Raw genomic sequence first — 19,195 nt, 5'->3', positions numbered from 1 at the left:
TCACCATAATATGGCATGTTGAAAAAATGACCCAAAGAGCAAGGCTATAGTATGGCGAAAATGTCAAAAAATGACATGTCCCAAAAACAGCTGAAAACAGCTGGAAACTATGTCAAATAGCAACCTGAGACATGCCATAGCATAGAATTTGGCTAAAACGTCTAAAAACACCATAATATCGCAAGTTGAAAAAATGACCCAAAAAGCAAGGCTATAGTATGGCAAAAATGTCAAAAAGTAACATTTCCCAAAAACAGCTGAAAAAAGCTGGAATCTGTGTCAAATAGTGTGCTATGACACACCATTGCATAGAATTTTGCTAAAAGGGCCATTAAAACCATAATATGGCATGTTGGAAAAAAATGACCCAAGAAGCAAGGCTATAGTATGGCGAAAATGTCAAAAAATGACATGTCCCAAAAACAGCTGAAAACAGATGGAAACTCATTCAAATGGCGTGTTAAGACACGCCATAGCATAGAATTTTGCAAAAACGTCTAAAAACACCATAATATGGCATGTTGAAAAAAATGACCCAAGAAGCAAATGACATGTCCAAAAAACAGCTGAAAACAGTTGGAAACTATGTCAACTAGCGTCCTGAGACACGCCATAGCATAGAATTTGGCTAAACCAGCCATAAACACCATGATATTGCAAGTTGAAAAAATCACCCAAAAAGCAAGGCTATAGTATGGCGAAAATGTCAAAAATGACATGTCCCAACAACAGCTGAAAACAGCTGGAAAGTTTGTGAAATTCCGTGCTATGACCCGCCATTGCACAGAATTTTGCTAAAATGGCCATAATATGGCCTGTTGAAAAAAATGACCCAAAAAGCAAGGCTATAGTATGGCGAAAATGTCATAGTATGTCCAAAAAACTGCTGAAAACCACATAGGCCTAATATAGCATTTTGAGAATAAAAACGTTGAATATCATTGTTTCCACAGATCCGCCACACACGGCCATTTTGGACGACATACTATACTATGAAGTTTTTGTACGATTTTGGGCCATTTTGGATAACACACTATAGTATGACATTTTTGTGCAATTGTGCTTTTGTATGCTTTTCTGCCATTTTGGACGACATACTTCACTATGATTTTGTTGTGCAGTTTTGGAGGACATACTACGACGTTTTTGTGTGATTTTTACAGTAGGCTATGTCACACTATACTGTTACAGCCACCACAAACTAAAACTGGCTCAAAGTGAGGCAGAATTCGGACATCGGACTACAGACGGCAAGAAAGAGGCAAAGATATTTTTTATTATCTTTAATAAACTCACATACATGAAACTGAAGAGGGTTTGGACATTCTGGCCAAAAACAAAAGATGGTGAATCAAGGGCAAACCTCGCATTGGGCTGTCAGACCCAGCTTATCCCCCTAAACTGACAGTCTAACAAATCAAAAAACTGCAAACACACCTGCTGTAACCCAAATTAAAACAATAAACAAAATAAAAAAACTCAAAAATGAAGGCCATCCTCCTGCTGACTCCCTGCAGCAGCGCTGCGTCAGTGGCTCCTTTTCATTACGCTTTCCACCTCCTCCGGTGACCCGGAAATCGTTTCCCCCTCCGCCGTCATGAAGTATCCTCCAATTGCACAACTGTACCTGGAGGAGGCGAGGATTGAGGAGAGAGGAGGCTTCTGAAGGAGCCCAGAGAGAGGATACACCGGTGTATCCTACACGAAGTGTTTTATCAAGTGGCGAGACTACGGACACCCCTCCGGTCACGGAGATTCTTCAGATATATATGCTGCGCCTCCTCGCGCGTCTTATTTATGCGCACAGTTTATTCTCACAGTGCGCATCCTGCAGAGTCACTAAAGACATCTATAGATAATGTAGAAAACAAAATCACATGATGAAAAGTAGGTCTAATTTGATGCGCCGTCACCGTGTGTGAAAAGTCTAACAGTGAATAAGTGTTAGAATGATTTAATTGTAAGTGTTTTGGCATCACACAAAGCAGAAGTTTTATTTCATTTAGGTCTATTTGTTTTTAAATTTACAGTGCAATCGATGTGCTTGGGTCGGCCCATTATGAGAGCTTATCCCCACGGCCAACCCATAAACATGTGCATTAATCAATGATCCGGACCTGAACCACACACACTGAAACTGTCTAATGTCTGTCTGATAATAACACACTTTGGCTGTGTTTGATCTCATTTACAGTAAGTATCCTGATGAACGTGTTTTCTACATAGTGCACACATAGGAGGACGGCAAGTTCTCACCCATCTTATATGTGATTATATCTTCAATATGATTGTGCGCACAGCTGAGAGGTTTGTTTACGTGATGATAGTGCCTAAAAAGTGTAGCCTATATTTAATAAAGCCTATTCAGTGTGGACAGAGAGACGCTTCCTTGCTATTTAAACACACCGTTAGACCTTCATATTTACAGAGGGAAATATTTTACTGGACATTAAAAATTGATCCTAAATATGTGGGACTTGAACAGATGTTCCTGCTCAGATGCACAATAACGACCTGCAGCGGGTCATCACTGAACACACATTCTCAGGCTGTGTGGTGCGTTATTGTGCAGATAATAATGTAAGGAAATAAATGGCTGAAATACTTATAACTCTGATCCCTATATGAATTAGATTTGGACTGAATATTAAATGGTGACAAATAATCAAATATTTATATAAGTGAATAGTTTTCCTGTGTAGCTGTATGTGAGACTTTTATTGACCCGCAAGACTCTTTCCTGTCTTGTAAGGTTTTGAGATTGTTCTTCAATGAGGGATCTCTCCTTGTTAGTCTGACAGCTGATCAGCTGTGCAGCACGTCATCTGTTACTGACGTGGCTTCAGACTGACGGTGGGACAGAGGATTTCTCCTTTCACAGAGAGAAATAATCACATCTGCTGGGATGTGCAAATCAAACCCATAATACGGCATGTTGAAAAAAATGACCCAAGAAGCAAGGCTATAGTATAGCGAAAATGTCAAAAAATGACATGTCCCAAAAACAGCTGAAAACAGTTGGAAACTGTGTCAACTAGCGTCCTGAGACACGCCATAGCATAGAATTTGGCTAAAACAGCCATAACACCATAACATGGCATGTTGAAAAAATGACCCAAAGAGCAAGGCTATAGTATGGCGAAAATGTCAAAAAATTACATGTCCCAAAAACAGCTGAAAACAGATGGAAACTCATTCAAATGGCGTGTTAAGACACGCCATAGCATAGAATTTGGCTAAACTGGCCAAAAACACCATAATATGGCATGTTGAAAAAAATGACCCAAGAAGCAAGGCTATAGTATAGCGAAAATGTCAAAAAATGACATGTCCCAAAAACAGCTGAAAACAGCTGGAAACTATGTCAAATAGCAACCTGAGACATGCCATAGCATAGAATTTGGCTAAAACGTCTAAAAACACCATAATATCGCAAGTTGAAAAAATGACCCAAAAAGCAAGGCTATAGTATGGCAAAAATGTCAAAAAGTAACATTTCCCAAAAACAGCTGAAAAAAGCTGGAATCTGTGTCAAATAGTGTGCTATGACACACCATTGCATAGAATTTTGCTAAAAGGGCCATTAAAACCATAATATGGCATGTTGAAAAAATGACCCAAGAAGCAAGGCTATAGTATGGCGAAAATGTCAAAAAATTACATGTCCCAAAAACAGCTGAAAACAGATGGAAACTCATTCAAATGGCGTGTTAAGACACGCCATAGCATAGAATTTTGCAAAAACGTCTAAAAACACCATAATATGGCATGTTGAAAAAAATGACCCAAGAAGCAAATGACATGTCCAAAAAACAGCTGAAAACAGTTGGAAACTATGTCAACTAGCGTCCTGAGACACGCCATAGCATAGAATTTGGCTAAACCAGCCATAAACACCATGATATTGCAAGTTGAAAAAATCACCCAAAAAGCAAGGCTATAGTATGGCGAAAATGTCAAAAAATGACATGTCCCAACAACAGCTGAAAACAGCTGGAAAGTTTGTGAAATTCCGTGCTATGACCCGCCATTGCACAGAATTTTGCTAAAATGGCCATAATATGGCCTGTTGAAAAAAATGACCCAAAAAGCAAGGCTATAGTATGGCGAAAATGTCATAGTATGTCCAAAAAACTGCTGAAAACCACATAGGCCTAATATAGCATTTTGAGAATAAAAACGTTGAATATCATTGTTTCCACAGATCCGCCACACACGGCCATTTTGGACGACATACTATACTATGAAGTTTTTGTACGATTTTGGGCCATTTTGGATAACATACTATAGTATGACATTTTTGTGCAATTGTGCTTTTGTATGCTTTTCTGCCATTTTGGACGACATACTTCACTATGATTTTGTTGTGCAGTTTTGGAGGACATACTACGACGTTTTTGTGTGATTTTTACAGTAGGCTATGTCACACTATACTGTTACAGCCACCACAAACTAAAACTGGCTCAAAGTGAGGCAGAATTCGGACATCGGACTACAGATGGCAAGAAAGAGGCAAAGATATTTTTTATTATCTTTAATAAACTCACATACATGAAACTGAAGAGGGTTTGGACATTCTGGCCAAAAAAACAAAAGATGGTGAATCAAGGGCAAACCTCGCATTGGGCTGTCAGACCCAGCTTATCCCCCTAAACTGACAGTCTAACAAATCAAAAAACTGCAAACACACCTGCTGTAACCCAAATTAAAACAATAAACAAAATAAAAAAACTCAAAAATGAAGGCCATCCTCCTGCTGACTCCCTGCAGCAGCGCTGCGTCAGTGGCTCCTTTTCATTACGCTTTCCACCTCCTCCGGTGACCCGGAAATCGTTTCCCCTCCGCCGTCATGAAGTATCTTCCAATTGCACAACTGTACCTGGAGGAGGCGAGGATTGAGGAGAGAGGAGGCTTCTGAAGGAGCCCAGAGAGAGGATACACCGGTATCCTACACGAAGTGTTTTATCAAGTGGCGAGACTACGGACCCCCTCCGGTCACGGAGATTCTTCAGATATATATGCTGCGCCTCCTCGCGCGTCTTATTTATGCGCACAGTTTATTCTCACAGTGCGCATCCTGCAGAGTCACTAAAGACATCTATAGATAATGTAGAAAACAAAATCACATGATGAAAAGTAGGTCTAATTTGATGCGCCGTCACCGTGTGTGAAAAGTCTAACAGTGAATAAGTGTTAGAATGATTTAATTGTAAGTGTTTTGGCATCACACAAAGCAGAAGTTTTATTTCATTTAGGTCTATTTGTTTTTAAATTTACAGTGCAATCGATGTGCGGGTCGGCCCATTATGAGAGCTTATCCCCACGGCCAACCCATAAACATGTGCATTAATCAATGATCCGGACCTGAACCACACACACTGAAACTGTCTAATGTCTGTCTGATAATAACACACTTTGGCTGTGTTTGATCTCATTTACAGTAAGTATCCTGATGAACGTGTTTTCTACATAGTGCACACATAGGAGGACGGCAAGTTCTCACCCATCTTATCTGTGATTATATCTTCAATATGATTGTGCGCACAGCTGAGAGGTTTGTTTACGTGATGATAGTGCCTAAAAAGTGTAGCCTATATTTAATAAAGCCTATTCAGTGTGGACAGAGAGACGCTTCCTTGCTATTTAAACACACCGTTAGACCTTCATATTTACAGAGGGAAATATTTTACTGGACATTAAAAATTGATCCTAAATATGTGGGACTTGAACAGATGTTCCTGCTCAGATGCACAATAACGACCTGCAGCGGGTCATCACTGAACACACATTCTCAGGCTGTGTGGTGCGTTATTGTGCAGATAATAATGTAAGGAAATAAATGGCTGAAATACTTATAACTCTGATCCCTATATGAATTAGATTTGGACTGAATATTAAATGGTGACAAATAATCAAATATTTATATAAGTGAATAGTTTTCCTGTGTAGCTGTATGTGAGACTTTTATTGACCCGCAAGACTCTTTCCTGTCTTGTAAGGTTTTGAGATTGTTCTTCAATGAGGGATCTCTCCTTGTTAGTCTGACAGCTGATCAGCTGTGCAGCACGTCATCTGTTACTGACGTGGCTTCAGACTGACGGTGGGACAGAGGATTTCTCCTTTCACAGAGAGAAATAATCACGTCTGCTGGGATGTGCAAATCAAAGCCATGTGACATGGTATGAGGCTTTACTGAGATATTGGGTGTCATACTATACTAAGACGTTTTAGTGTGGTTTGAGGTGATTTAGGAGGACATGAACTATACTATACTATACTATACTATACTACTATACTACTATACATACTATGAAGTTTTAGTGTGTTTTGGGATGATTTTGAGCAACATATACTATGACGTTTTGATGCGATTTTGGACAACATATTATACTATGATCATCACTTTTTTCAGATTTTGGGCCATTTTAGACGACATGCTATACTATTGATGTTTTTGATCAATTCAGGGCCATTTTGGTTAAAATACTATACTATGACATTTTTGGGCAATTTGGACAACATACTGTACAATTGCATTTTAGTGTGTTTTGGGGTGATTTTGGATGAAATACTATACTATGACGTTTTTGTGTTATTTTGGATTATTTTGGTAGACATTAGGGCATAATGTTAGTTCAGGCAGGCCTCAAAGTCAAGTCATACTATTGCATGTCATCAAGTCATACTATAGTATGTCGTTTAAATAAAAAAGGCAGTGTAGTACGTCATCCAAAATGGCATAAAATGTCATACTATAGTACATTGTCCAAAATGATATAAAAACATTGAGAATGGCATCAAAAAATTGCAGAAAAATGTCACTGCATAGTATGTCTCCCAAAACTGCATTAAAAACATCTTGGTATGTTGTCCAAAATGGCATAAAAACATCATACTATACTATGTCTGCCAAAATGGCATTGAAACAACATACTAGAGTTATGCTATCCAAATTGGCATGAAAACATCTTAAAATATTATGTGGTCCAAAACGTCATTGAAGAGACATGCTATATTATGTCGCCCAAAGGGGCATGAAAACAAAGTATTGTCTGTTGTCTAAAATGGCATAAAAACGTCACAGTAGAATATGTCATCCAAAATGGAATAAAACATCCTAGTATAGTATGCCATCCAAAATGTCATTAAAGCAACATATTATATAGTCCAAGATGGCATAAAAACATAGTGTCGTCCAAAATCACATAAAAAACATACTATAGTATGTTGTCCAAAATAGCGTTAAAACTTCACAGTATAGTATGTCATTAAAAATGGCAGAAAAACGTCATGGTATGTCGTCTAAAACAGCAAAAGAAACAGCTTACTGTAGTATAACTTCAAAAATGGCATGATAATGTGTTAAAATGTCATTCAAAATTGCACCAAAAAAGGGGCAGTAAAACAACAAATGTTATGTCATACAAAACGACAGAAAAAATCATAGCACTGTATGTCGTCCAAAATGCCATCACGTAAACTGATGTCACCTTTGATGTAGCAGATGCAGCAGGATTAAGGGACAATTTGAATTTCATATTTTTTTCTTAAAATACATTTAAAAAGTAAAACACATCGACCTTGTACCTTCCATCTCTCATAAGCGGGGCTAAGATGCGATGAGGGGAACTGAGGAGATGTAAATCAGAAATGCGAAAGTGGATGGGTCTAAGTGGATGTTTGTGCCAAATTCGACCATTCCCTCAAGGGGGCCAGAAGGACGTACGACACTCTGAAAGTGGCTATTGCCCGCACAGAGGCATGTCAATAAACTGCTGAAAATGTGTTGTAAAAAAAAAAAATAAATAAAATCACTGACACTGTGTGAGTTGTAGTTTATACAAATATTTATTTTTCCACAAGTCTGTTCAGCCACAGTTTAGATGATGCCAATCTGTCGAAAAGAAAAGGACATGAATTACATAATGTTCTTCAACAGAGTGAATACATCTTTACTTGAACTATCTGGCATCAGTGGTTCCTTTGAATGCATCACAAACATTCAGGCTTATAAAAAGTTTACATCATTTGCTCAGGACTGATAATTTTTGAAAGCAAATACAACATAATGTTGAACTAAACTAGCTTTCAAGACTCAGAAATCCCTTTATCCTGCTGCATGATTGAACACTCACCTTGTTTGCAACATCCAACGCATCATAATCAGGTGCTAGACGAACATATGCCTTCTTCTCACCATCAGGCCTAAATGTGGTTCAGAACAAAACGAGCACAAAATTAAGCAATGAAAGGAAAGGTGGTGAGTAACATTTATGAAATCAAGTTTATATTTACAATGAGACCATTGACCTCATCTCAAATTATGTTCAAATTAAAATAACACCACCTAATGTCTGGAAAAGTACACCAAGTCCTGCAAACTTCAACCGTTGCCCTGTGAGTCTAACAAAAACAAACTATACATGTGATTTCAGCAAGCCAAAATGTCCCTGCTCACAGTTCGGCCTCAAATAATTAACAAGGCTTTTTTAAGGAGTGCATAACAGTGTTATCAGTCATTACTCCAGTTTTGGAGAAGATCACATGAAACCCTATAGCTAGTTAGATTTAGATGATTTTTTTTAATGCCACTCAAAGAAATTTAGAACCAATTTCACAATATAATGCACAAACAAAAAAGTAAACAATTTGAATTACTTAGTGTTAGGGACAAATTGTGTACCTAACATAACCTTTAGGTCAAGTTAAAAAGTTAGATGATCTACCTCAAATGCTGAGAAAGTACAACCCTCGAGTGGAACACGTTGAAAACACTATACAAAGAATCCATTTAGTTTGGCTTGAAAAAAAAAAGCTTCATTTGTAATTTGATTGGATGTACTGAATCAATGAGTGTTGTTTCATCTACCCTGAACTGTATGATATTAACTCAAAGGCATGCCATATTTTTACTTATAAAAAGACTTCATTTACTGATATTTTAAAATGCGACATGAGGAAAAATATCAATATATCCTACTTCTCGTGTCTTAGCATTTAGGAATTTTGAAAGGTTAATTAAAAACTTGATTTTTAATAAATGCACTTTAACACTTCACAAAAAAATTTCAAGAATCCTGATTAAGATTTCTACCTGATGAGTGTGTTGACTTTGGCGACGTCAATGTCGTACAGCTTCTTGACTGCGTGTTTAATCTGGTGTTTGTTTGCCTTGACGTCCACAATAAACACTAGTGTGTTGTTGTCCTCGATCTTCTTCATGGCGGACTCTGTGGTCAAGGGGAACTTGATGATGGCATAGTGATCCAACCTAGAGAAAAAAAATGATATATATAAATATATGTTAGGCCAAAAAAACCTTCAAAGACATCACACTTTCTTTTTGGGCCACAGTTCACAAACAGACCTGTTTATGTTACACTACATACACTCTCATTTGCTTTTGTTCTTATCAAGAAAATTGATTTAGTTGGGTGCATCAGTAAGTTATAAAGCTGGAATCATGCTTTTTCATACTTTGATCGCTTATACCATCATATGCACCCAGGTAAATCCCAAAACTTTGCAGACAGCTTCAAATTTCTGTAAAACTCACTTGTTCCTGCGAGGAGCACTCTTGCGAGGATACTTGGGCTGTCTGCGGAGACGAAGGGTTTTAGGGCGACGGAAGGTGGGAGAAGTCCTCATTTTCTTCTTCCTCTGGCTGTGCACACCCTTGAGCACAGCCTTCTTGGCCTTGAGAGCCTTTGACTTGGCCTCAGTCTTGGCCGGGACAGCTTGAACACAGAAATATCATTTATTAGACTGTGAGTCGCCTTCTTTATGATCCTCCAAGTTTGTTATTAAAATATCAGTCACACAAGACTCTATGTGAAGTGTAAAGCATCTTAAGTCTCTCTAAAAAAAAGAAATAATATTGTTATCAATCTTCTTGTTGCTGTGCATCCCCTTAATAAATCTCATTGGGGAAAGCTGACAAGTGGACACATTAAATCTACATACACTTATGTACAAAGCTGCAGTTGACATCTGTCTGACATAACAACAAAAGGGATGGGGTATAAATCTTACAAAGGCACACTTTCATGCTGTTTTCAAGTAAACTCGGTCACTGACAAAATACACATCAGTTTCCATACAACTTCTGTGTTGACAGTTTAAACTTGCTGCTTCCAACAATATAATTCTGCTTTCTGCACCCTAACGACTCTTCCATTAAAAAAACAGGGTTATATCCACCTAACGGATTTGACCACCATGTAACACGCTGTTTAATTTTTATGTCAAACAGCAGATTTCATCTGCTAACGATCACGTGTAGCTAATGAAACGTTTCAAACACCGGTGAAGCCTAGCAAGTGCTAACGCTAGCACAACAGCTACTCCACACACCTATAACATCTCAGTGGCTTAATGTCTAACTAAGACGTCTGTGAAGTAGTCTTAATGAAGAAATCGGCACAGATCAATAGCTGAAAACAGGCAGTGTTGTAGTGACCTGCGTGAACACTAACATGCTAATATTAGCTTAGCATCACGCTCTGGATTACATGCTTCAGAGTCTGCGTTCAGACGGTCTGCGTTATACTCATATTTAGACTGCTGACAACTGAACCCTCATATTATTTGGACGTCTGTCAGGTTACAACTCCATTACGGTCACACCTAATGAACTCTGGAGGTTACATGATCGTAAATATTGAGAATTATTCATTCAAAATCATTGACTTGACAGACCTTCCTTCTTCGCCTTCGGTGCCATGTTGAGAAAGGAAGACTGGACGGGGTTTCCCGAAGTATAATGCATGGGCGAGATCTCACTGCAGATGTATCGCGATAGTTCAGAAATTGAGCCCCTTTGAAACATGGATCATTATAATCTATTATACTATGGTCTATAATTTGAAACCCAATAGCGTTTATTTCCATATGTAATAGGTAAACTATTCGTTAAACTATATCAATCATATATATGTATGTAAATGGAATTGGAAATTGTAAACATGCAATAGAAAAATGTAATAAATCCATATCAGCTATTGAAATACTGCCATTACTCGTGATTTAAATGACGATGACAAGCAGCTTACCAAGAAAGTAGTTAAAAGAGTTAAAATAAAATTACCTGAAAACAGGGACACAAAAAACAAAAACAAAAGAAAAAAAAAAAGAAGGTGCAAAAAATAACCCAATATCTAATTATGAGACTTATAAATATAGTTTTCTGAACATTTTCCCTTTTTTCTAATATCTAATAATGTTTTCAAATCTTATTTTGGTCAACTTTCACTAATTGTAAGCATTTTGCAGGATATTTCTCACCAAGTTGGTCATTATTTTCCATATTTTCAGAAGTAATCAAATGTTTAAAAAATCATAAAGTTGTAGTCATTTTCTTAATCCATGTGACAGTTATACTGTGAATATGAAGAAATTATCAGTAAGCAAATGCAACTAATTTTCATTAAGCCAAAGCAGAATTTATCCTTTCTATTGTCTGAATGTTACTTTAATGAGGTCTAGCGACTCCTGTGGAGGGTAAAATTGTGATGTTATGTTACTCATAGGTATTACAAATCTTAAAGGAGCTGGTTTCCCAATTCTCTAACAACTGCCTTAAGTTCATTTTATTTATAATTCAAATACCTTAATACATCAAATTAAACACCCTTATATTGCTCAGTGTAAAAGTCTAGCTTGTTAAACATCAACATTCATCTTATAATCATTCCTTTATGCCTAATTTCTCCTGAAGAATGTTTTATGTAATAATGTGCAGGTGTGCAACTTATCTAATGAAGAAAAATAACAAATGAATATATATATATATAAACTGTTTATTTCATACTATGGTAATACAAAGCACAAAGTGAAAATTAGCAGTAAATCAGACAGCAAGATGTAAATTAAAAGAAAATCCATGTCCATCGTCATATCAGTCTGCTTGTAACCACTCCCCTCTACTCATCTTGTGTCTTATTTACCTTCCCCTTTTTCCTGGTGGACAGAGTTGAAAAAAGAAAAAAAGAAAATATTGTCATGTCATATCTCTGAAGCATCAGAAAAAAAACAGAAACAGATCTAGGTAGGCAATGAGACATTTTGTATATTAGTATTCGATTGTCTGTGGTTTACTGCATCATCACACAGAAATATTTGAGTTTTTTATTAAATGTACTGGACAGTCTCACACATACACACACATCTCCCTTACTTTTTTAACTTGGCTCCAGAAGAATTTGATCCCATCTTCTGAGATACCTTCTTGTGTTTTTCCTGTCCCCCTTCTTTCTGTGTTTTATTTTTTTTCTTCAGCCCCTGTCCTTTTGTCTTCTTCTCTTTCTGCTGCTGCACTGCCGTTTGAGAGCCCCCTTCTCCTCTCTGCTCTCCACCCGCTCCCCGCTTCTCTGCGTTCTGTCCTTTATTCGGTGTTTTGCCTTTTTTCTTCATTAAGAAGCGAGGAGTTGTGCAAATTGTGCTTCTCCTGGGAGGTTTCTTCTCGAGTCTCCGCTTCACTTTGCTAAACACAGACAAATACCGATGGATTATTACAACCATATTAACAACACTGATCAACTCAGCAAGAAATACTTATAATGGTTATTGTGGAACTTCATTATCACCGTCCATCTCCATTACCTGTGTATCTTCTTGAAGCCAATCATGTAGTCAGGGACGGGGCAGCCAGCTTGTTTTATGACATTAGCAATGCTGTTGGAAAGAGGTGCAAAAAGTAACATTCAGAAAAATGTGTCAATTGTTTAACACTTCACATTTTGGAAGACTTAAGCACTAAGTGTCTGGACTTGGACCGTACAAGGAGGTGGGATGTGCACGCTATTTGCCATTTTCAGCTACCTCACAAACAGGTGATGTGGCTCACACAGCCTACCATACCGGCCCTGACAGCTGTGGCTATAGACATATACATCAGAGCAGCTAATTATATGGCACAAACATAACATCCAATGATCAATCTGCCTCTCTTGAAATCTACTGTGTCACGACTGCCGTCGAACTGTAATTTTACAGACACACAAAAACACTCTGTACATGTTTATCCCCAAAGGAGTCCAGTTTGCATTATTTATATGCACATACCTGCGCAGCAGCGGCTTGTCATTTTCTGTGAAGAAAGTGATGGCCTTCCCCTGATGTCCAGCTCTACCAGTTCGACCTGAGGGGCAGCAAAGAGAGCGATATATGAGAGAACCAATGAGCAGACGGGGAGAGGAATAGGAGAAATGCTTTAAGGGAAAAGGGCTACAATTTATAATATGCTGCTTATTATTAAAAAATGTGTTTTTTAATCCTTTGAAACCTGAGCAAATTGGCTTGATTCCTTTCAAAAACATAGGAAAAAGTTAATGAGCAACGAAAGAAGAAATTACCCCCCCCCAAAAAAAAATTAACAAGAAATTAGTAAAAAGTACAAGAAAATTACCTGAGAATTAGTAGTAAAAACAAAACAAAATTTAAAAAAATGGCAAATGGCGTGGAAAAAGTGCTTAAAATTTCTAATAATTCAGTAACATAATCTCAAATATGTAATTCTGATAATTACAAATATAGTTTTTCCCTAGCTTTTTTCTTTTTTACCCAAGCTTTTTAAAACTAATTTCCTAAATCTATTTAATTATATTTCCATGTGTAGCACTTTTTAACGTCACCACTAGATGCCACTAAATCTTACACACTGGACCTTTAAATAACAATGATGTCAAACGAACGAAACAAGCAAATCTTCCACTTTGAGAATGTGTGACCAGCAAATATTTGGTCTTTTTACATAATAGACAATGATACAGTTAACAGTTAATAGTCATTGATTTATTTTTTGTCCTGCATCTAATCAGTTAACGGTTTCAGTCCAATACAGGATGATTTTACTGTAAAATGATTAATTACAAATAAAAACGAACCGATTCGGTGGATGTACTCCACAGAGCTGGTGGGGAAGTCGTAGTTCAGCACGAGGTTGACCCCTTTGAAGTCGATTCCTCTTGCAAGCAGAGCCGTGCAGATCAACACCCAAATTTTACCGGACCTGAAACTGTTCACTACATTGTCCCTCTGAAAAGGAGAAGCCATGAAAGATGAAGATGAATACAAGGCTGCACTTCAGTGACACAGAGAGGAGCCATAATAATGTGTATTATGGAACAAATAACCTGCCAAAATTTAACAAAAACAAACAAAATATGTTTCACAGATGCCCTGCAATTTACTACCAAACACAATGTCGTTTGCAAATGAAAAACATAATTAATAAATGAATGCTTTTTGTTTAACGAGTACAAGACGTACCTTGAACAGTCGAACAAATACACAAAATATTTCTACTACATCATGCTTCAGAAACAAATGCTAAATGTCTGACAAGTACAAAAAAAGTATTCTACCAAGACAAAAAAAATCCTCTGTTTTCTTCTTATTTAATTATTATTTTTATTTTATTTTCTTTACTTTATTTTTTTTTAATTGTACTGACAAGTCTCATCATGAAATATCTTATGGAGCTTTTATGTGTATACATGAGCTCTCCCAAATTGTTAATAGTTCTAAATTTTCATTTCATATATAAAAAAAAATACCCTGAACAGCAAGGGCAATTGAACTGTCTATATTAACGTATGTTCTGTACCATAAAATACTGTCCAGAAAAATAAAGAATTTATATATATATATATATATATATATATATATATATATATATATATATATCCTGCTACTTTTGTCAGTATTTTTTTGCATGCATACCTCCACCACAGCAGGTGGCACTATGAGTCAATTTAAACCCCGCTGTTTGACTGGATAAAAAGCAAAGTAATCTTTATGGTGTTATGCTTTGGAAGGATATTATCCTCTGAGTGTATTAAGTGTGTACCTGCTGCTGTGTGCGGTCTGCGTGGATCACGTCCACATTGATGCCTTCGTACACCAACTCGTGGAAAAGCTCTCGTGCTCTGTCAATAGACTGCACAAACACCAGCATGGGAGGCAAGAAACCCTGAAAGAGAGACACGTCGTTTCATCTGATCTCAAGGAGTTGGTCTTAATTAAGTTCATGAAACGTATTAATTTGTTATAAGCTTGAAAAAGTGATGCCCTCACTTTTTTGATGATGTCCCTCATGGCCACCAGTTTGCCGTTCTCCGTCCCAACGAACAGCAGCTCCTGTTCCACCGTCTCAACTGCTGTATTTCTGAGATGATGACACATTTTGTTCATGTGAGAGAAAAATGACACAAGTCCGTCAAAGTAAGGACTTCTACGAGTAGATTTTTTACCTGTGTCCAATGTTGACAGACACCAGGTTGTCAAGATTCAGGCGGCACCACTGCTCTACATCTGGCGTGCAGGTGGCGCTGAAGAAAGCCCTGCGCACCTTAGAACTAGAACAGGCCAGAAAAATGGCAGCGAGCTGCTCCCTGAAACCCGTCTTACCGCCTTCAAACAGCTTATCAGACTCATCGACGACCAGCCACTCCACTCTGAACACCAACACAAAAAAACAACATTAATCTACCATTTTATTTATTTTTTTTGACACTTGACAGTTGAGACAAACAGGAAACAAGACGAGAAGTTTGACATACAACAAAAAGGTCCCTAACCAAAAAAGATGTTGTGTCTCAACCTTTAGAGCACCTGAAGACTGTACCAAGATTTAAGGGTTGCCTTGTGATGGGAATTGGAAATCAAAATATATCCTCTGTTGTCTTGACAGGGAATGCCATTTCATCGTCACTGTCATAATCACTCAGTTTCTTTTCAATTTTCTTGTTGTCTCTTCGAATTTACCTGCTGAGGTCGAGTCCTGGAGGATCCTGCTTGAGAAGGAAGATGAGTCTGTTTGGCGTACTGACGAGTATATCTGCGCGGAAATGTACGGTAGAGGTTAAACTGTGATTTAAGTAGAATTCATATTTCATGTTTTACCTCTTCTGTGAAAATGTTTTTCTCACCGTATTTTTTGTTTGACTGTGGTCCGTATTTCTTAGCTGCCACAGAGGCTTTGTCTAAGATGTGAACTCTAAATCCCACTCCCTCTGACAGGCGGAGCAGCTCTCTGTAGGTCTAAATATAGAACAACAAAATCTGACTGAAATGTGTAAAAAAAAAAATGCGTGTGATCATTTTACACACAAAAAACACAATTGCAATTCCAACATATTCGATAATCATAGCAGCGAATTTTTTCAAATCTTCTTCCTTGACATCACTAAATATTCTGCATATTGTAACGACATGATAAAAACAACCGTCACAGCAAAAAAGCAAAAAGGCCAGTGTGTGTTTGTGTGTGTTGTGTACCTGGTTGGCCAGTTCTCTGGTCGGAGATATGACCACCGCTCTGAAGCCCTGGTTGGCCGGCTGCTGCAGGTGGGCGAGCAGCGGGAGGCAGAAGGCCAAAGTCTTTCCTGATCCCGTGGGAGCGCAGGCCAGCAGCTCCCGACCCTGACCGAGAAACACGGAAACTTTCTCACATATCCACCGTCCGTATGTTATTTACCAGCCACTTCAGTGTGTGTCTGTACTCACATGCATCATCAGCGGTATCGCCTGCATCTGTACGGGCGTTGGAGAGTTCAGCCCTGCCTCTCTGAGGGTCTGAAGGACACGTGGATTGAGGCGATATTCAGACTGCAGCTCTTCAAACGTGCACACAGGATCTGGTACGTCGCAGCCGTGCACATTTATACGGTGTTGAGAGCGAATACGATTCACCTAAAATCAAATATAGAGAAAAAGATTTCCCAGATAAAGTCAGAGTGCAATTAAAAAATTAACATTGTCAGAATCTTTAAAAAATCTATTTACTAATCAGCACCTTTTCCTGATGAAGATGCTTCAGCCTCTTCAGCGAGGATTTCTCCTTCCCTTCACTCGGCAGGTTTTGGATCTTTCTGTCCAGTGAGGATGTCCAGGTGATGCCGGTTCCCTCTGTGTCTTTTAGCGCTACGCCATCAGCTTCAGAAAGACAGAAGACAGCAAACATCTGTGAGTCTCTGACATGGACAATTACATCTCATTCAAGGTATCACATAAAGCACTGTTGCATTTTAAACACAGTCCAAAGAGCTGTGTGGGATTGGACAAAATGGAAAAAAATCACAGTATGTGTCAATTTGTATTACTATGTCAATATATATTTGGATCTAGCCCAAAACTGTTCATTGATAACAACAGAACAATAAAAAGTCTAGTATTGTCATAAAGCAGTCTTGCTCATTGATTTGCAACATTTCCACAATGGACTAACATAAGCAGTGATGTTACAGCTGCCTCTGTGTAAACAGTATGCATCTCACATCATCATGCCATACCTGCGACGTTCTTAAAAGTGACCTATTTTCACATACAACACAGACACAAGTTCACTGAAGTCATTTTCAACAGTTCTAGCGGCCCATTTTTTTCTCCCCAACACTTACTTTGTGGTTTAAACCTTTGAAACACGAGAGAAAGGCAATGAGGAGAAACAACCCCACAATTAGAGACAAATTAGTAAAAAGTTACACGAAAATTACCTGAAAATGAGCACAAAAAAGGTATCACTTTTTTCATTTTTTCTGGATAATTTTAATCTCTCACTGTCCTTTTTAAAATATGAGGTTTCTGAGGTTGCCTGAAAGGTGTCTGAATGCAGCATTGAAAAAAAAAAAACAGATGTCCATCCAGGTTTCAAAGGGTTAATATGGCACATCTGCAACTAATTATCACTTTCATTATTGAGTAATTTATCAAATTATTTTGTTAGATTGTCATTTATAAAGCCAACAAAATGTTTTCCATTAGACTAAAATAAATCTCAATCTCTCTGAGCAAAAGGCAATGTGTTCCAAACATGTTTAGATAAGTCTTTATATAATAAAAAATACAATTGAACCTGATTATAATAATTCCATTTTTACAGACAAACTGCAATTTCTGTCATTTTAGACCCAAAGAAAATGCTATTTTTCTGTTATTTTTTCATATAATTTTGATATGACTAATTTTAGGTTTTCTTCTCGTTTTATTGTATTAAGACTTATTAAAAGTATTGTGGACATTCTCAGAGATCTTGGGGAGTTTTTGCTTAATAAAGAGAGATCAAACATATTAAAAAAATATCTAAAAATTTCATACCATCTTGAAATAACCAGTCAGCTGCTGATCTAGTGAGCAGCAAACAGTCTCATCATTTACCTTCCACCTGATTGTTTTTCGTCTTTTTCTTTTTTATCCTCACGTCTGTCTCTTTATCCCTTTGCTTCCTTTTGCCTCCTGCACCACAATCTCCACTTTCACTCTCCACCTCCACCTCCTCCTCTCCATCCTCCTCCAGTCCTGCGGAGCTGCTCTGGGATCCATTGGCTGCTCCTGTGCCAAAATAGTCGATCGCAGAGAGAGCATCTGAGGACGCTTCCCCACCGTGAGATCTGGCAACCTGCAAAATAAGACACGAGTACAGTCAATATCCGTATATAATACACATGTGTGACATGTTGTCCCTCCACTGAGCCAATCAAACACGATATTAAAGCACCCAACCTCCCAAAATATCCAAAAACAAACACTGAATCACACTTTCACACTGGTGCAAATCGGGGTTAGCCAAAATAACTGAACCGGTGGCTCGTGCTGTTGTCAGTCGCTGTTTTTCAGGCAGTTTATCACCAGATACACATGTACAGTTTACCTTAAACCGAGCGGCGTCCTGACCAAACCTCTTCAGGTCAAATTTAGCTCCAGCTCCGAGTTTCCGAAACAACTCGAAGGCGTCCATTCCTGCAGCAGCGTGGTCTGTCCGCGCCAGGCATCACTAGTCAACATCCGGATCATCCACCGGCAGCTCCTCCCCTCCGCGCTGAACGCTGCTGCCCCCTGCTGACTGCTCCACCGTGTTAGAAAATCATGCGTGCACCAATCATTTCTTTTACTCCACAAAGTAAAACACTGCGGCTCAACCGTTGCAATCATTATAAATCACAAGAAGCCACAGATTACCAACAGATTACCAGCCAGGCCGATTATCGGGGGCCGATATTTGGCATTTTAGCCGATTATCTGTATCAGTGTTTTATTTCAATTGTCGACAATAAAAAAATAGTTAATTAAAAAGTGCAAAGAAAGTGTCAGCATGGGAGGAATTTTTACTACGTAAAACCTCGGGGAGCTATTTTAAGTCCTGTTTTGTTTTTTTTTTTAATTTTCACTTGAGTTTGTTAGATTCCAAATCCTTAAT

The 19,195-nt window shown here is 38.1% G+C and overlaps 2 protein-coding genes and 2 non-coding genes across 4 annotated transcripts; all 4 read right to left on the bottom strand.

Moving 5' to 3' along the window:
* Nucleotides 1–7,829: 7,829 nt before the first annotated feature.
* Nucleotides 7,830–10,830, bottom strand: rpl23a (ribosomal protein L23a). Its single transcript, XM_042499144.2, has 5 exons — nucleotides 10,699–10,830; nucleotides 9,557–9,737; nucleotides 9,095–9,271; nucleotides 8,136–8,205; nucleotides 7,830–7,894 (listed from the first exon to the last, which is right to left on the bottom strand). Exons 1-5 carry the CDS (start codon nucleotides 10,826–10,828, stop codon nucleotides 7,880–7,882), a joined length of 573 nt encoding a protein of 190 aa, XP_042355078.2. The 5' UTR covers nucleotides 10,829–10,830; the 3' UTR covers nucleotides 7,830–7,879.
* LOC121953112 (small nucleolar RNA SNORD42) lies at nucleotides 7,967–8,034 on the bottom strand. The gene has a single exon (XR_006106485.1). It is a non-coding gene; the product is annotated as a small nucleolar RNA SNORD42 (small nucleolar RNA).
* On the bottom strand, nucleotides 9,434–9,505 carry LOC121953113 (small nucleolar RNA Z17). The gene has a single exon (XR_006106486.1). It is a non-coding gene; the product is annotated as a small nucleolar RNA Z17 (small nucleolar RNA).
* Nucleotides 10,831–11,780: 950 nt separating the features above from the next.
* ddx52 (DEAD (Asp-Glu-Ala-Asp) box polypeptide 52) lies at nucleotides 11,781–18,805 on the bottom strand. Its single transcript, XM_042499308.2, has 15 exons — nucleotides 18,650–18,805; nucleotides 18,157–18,397; nucleotides 16,796–16,935; nucleotides 16,507–16,692; nucleotides 16,279–16,422; nucleotides 15,930–16,041; nucleotides 15,766–15,838; nucleotides 15,252–15,455; nucleotides 15,076–15,166; nucleotides 14,849–14,971; nucleotides 13,884–14,034; nucleotides 13,063–13,138; nucleotides 12,601–12,672; nucleotides 12,176–12,481; nucleotides 11,781–11,958 (listed from the first exon to the last, which is right to left on the bottom strand). The coding sequence occupies exons 1-15, from the start codon at nucleotides 18,734–18,736 to the stop codon at nucleotides 11,922–11,924; spliced, it is 2,043 nt and encodes a 680-aa protein (XP_042355242.2). The 5' UTR covers nucleotides 18,737–18,805; the 3' UTR covers nucleotides 11,781–11,921.
* Nucleotides 18,806–19,195: the final 390 nt, after the last annotated feature.

The sequence above is a fragment of the Plectropomus leopardus genome, chromosome 15 (assembly GCF_026936395.1).
Source record: "Plectropomus leopardus strain MGB_pleo_1.0 chromosome 15, ASM2693639v1, whole genome shotgun sequence".
Lineage (NCBI taxonomy): Eukaryota > Metazoa > Chordata > Actinopteri > Perciformes > Serranidae > Plectropomus > Plectropomus leopardus.
This window is presented reverse-complemented; position numbering and strand designations above follow the sequence as displayed.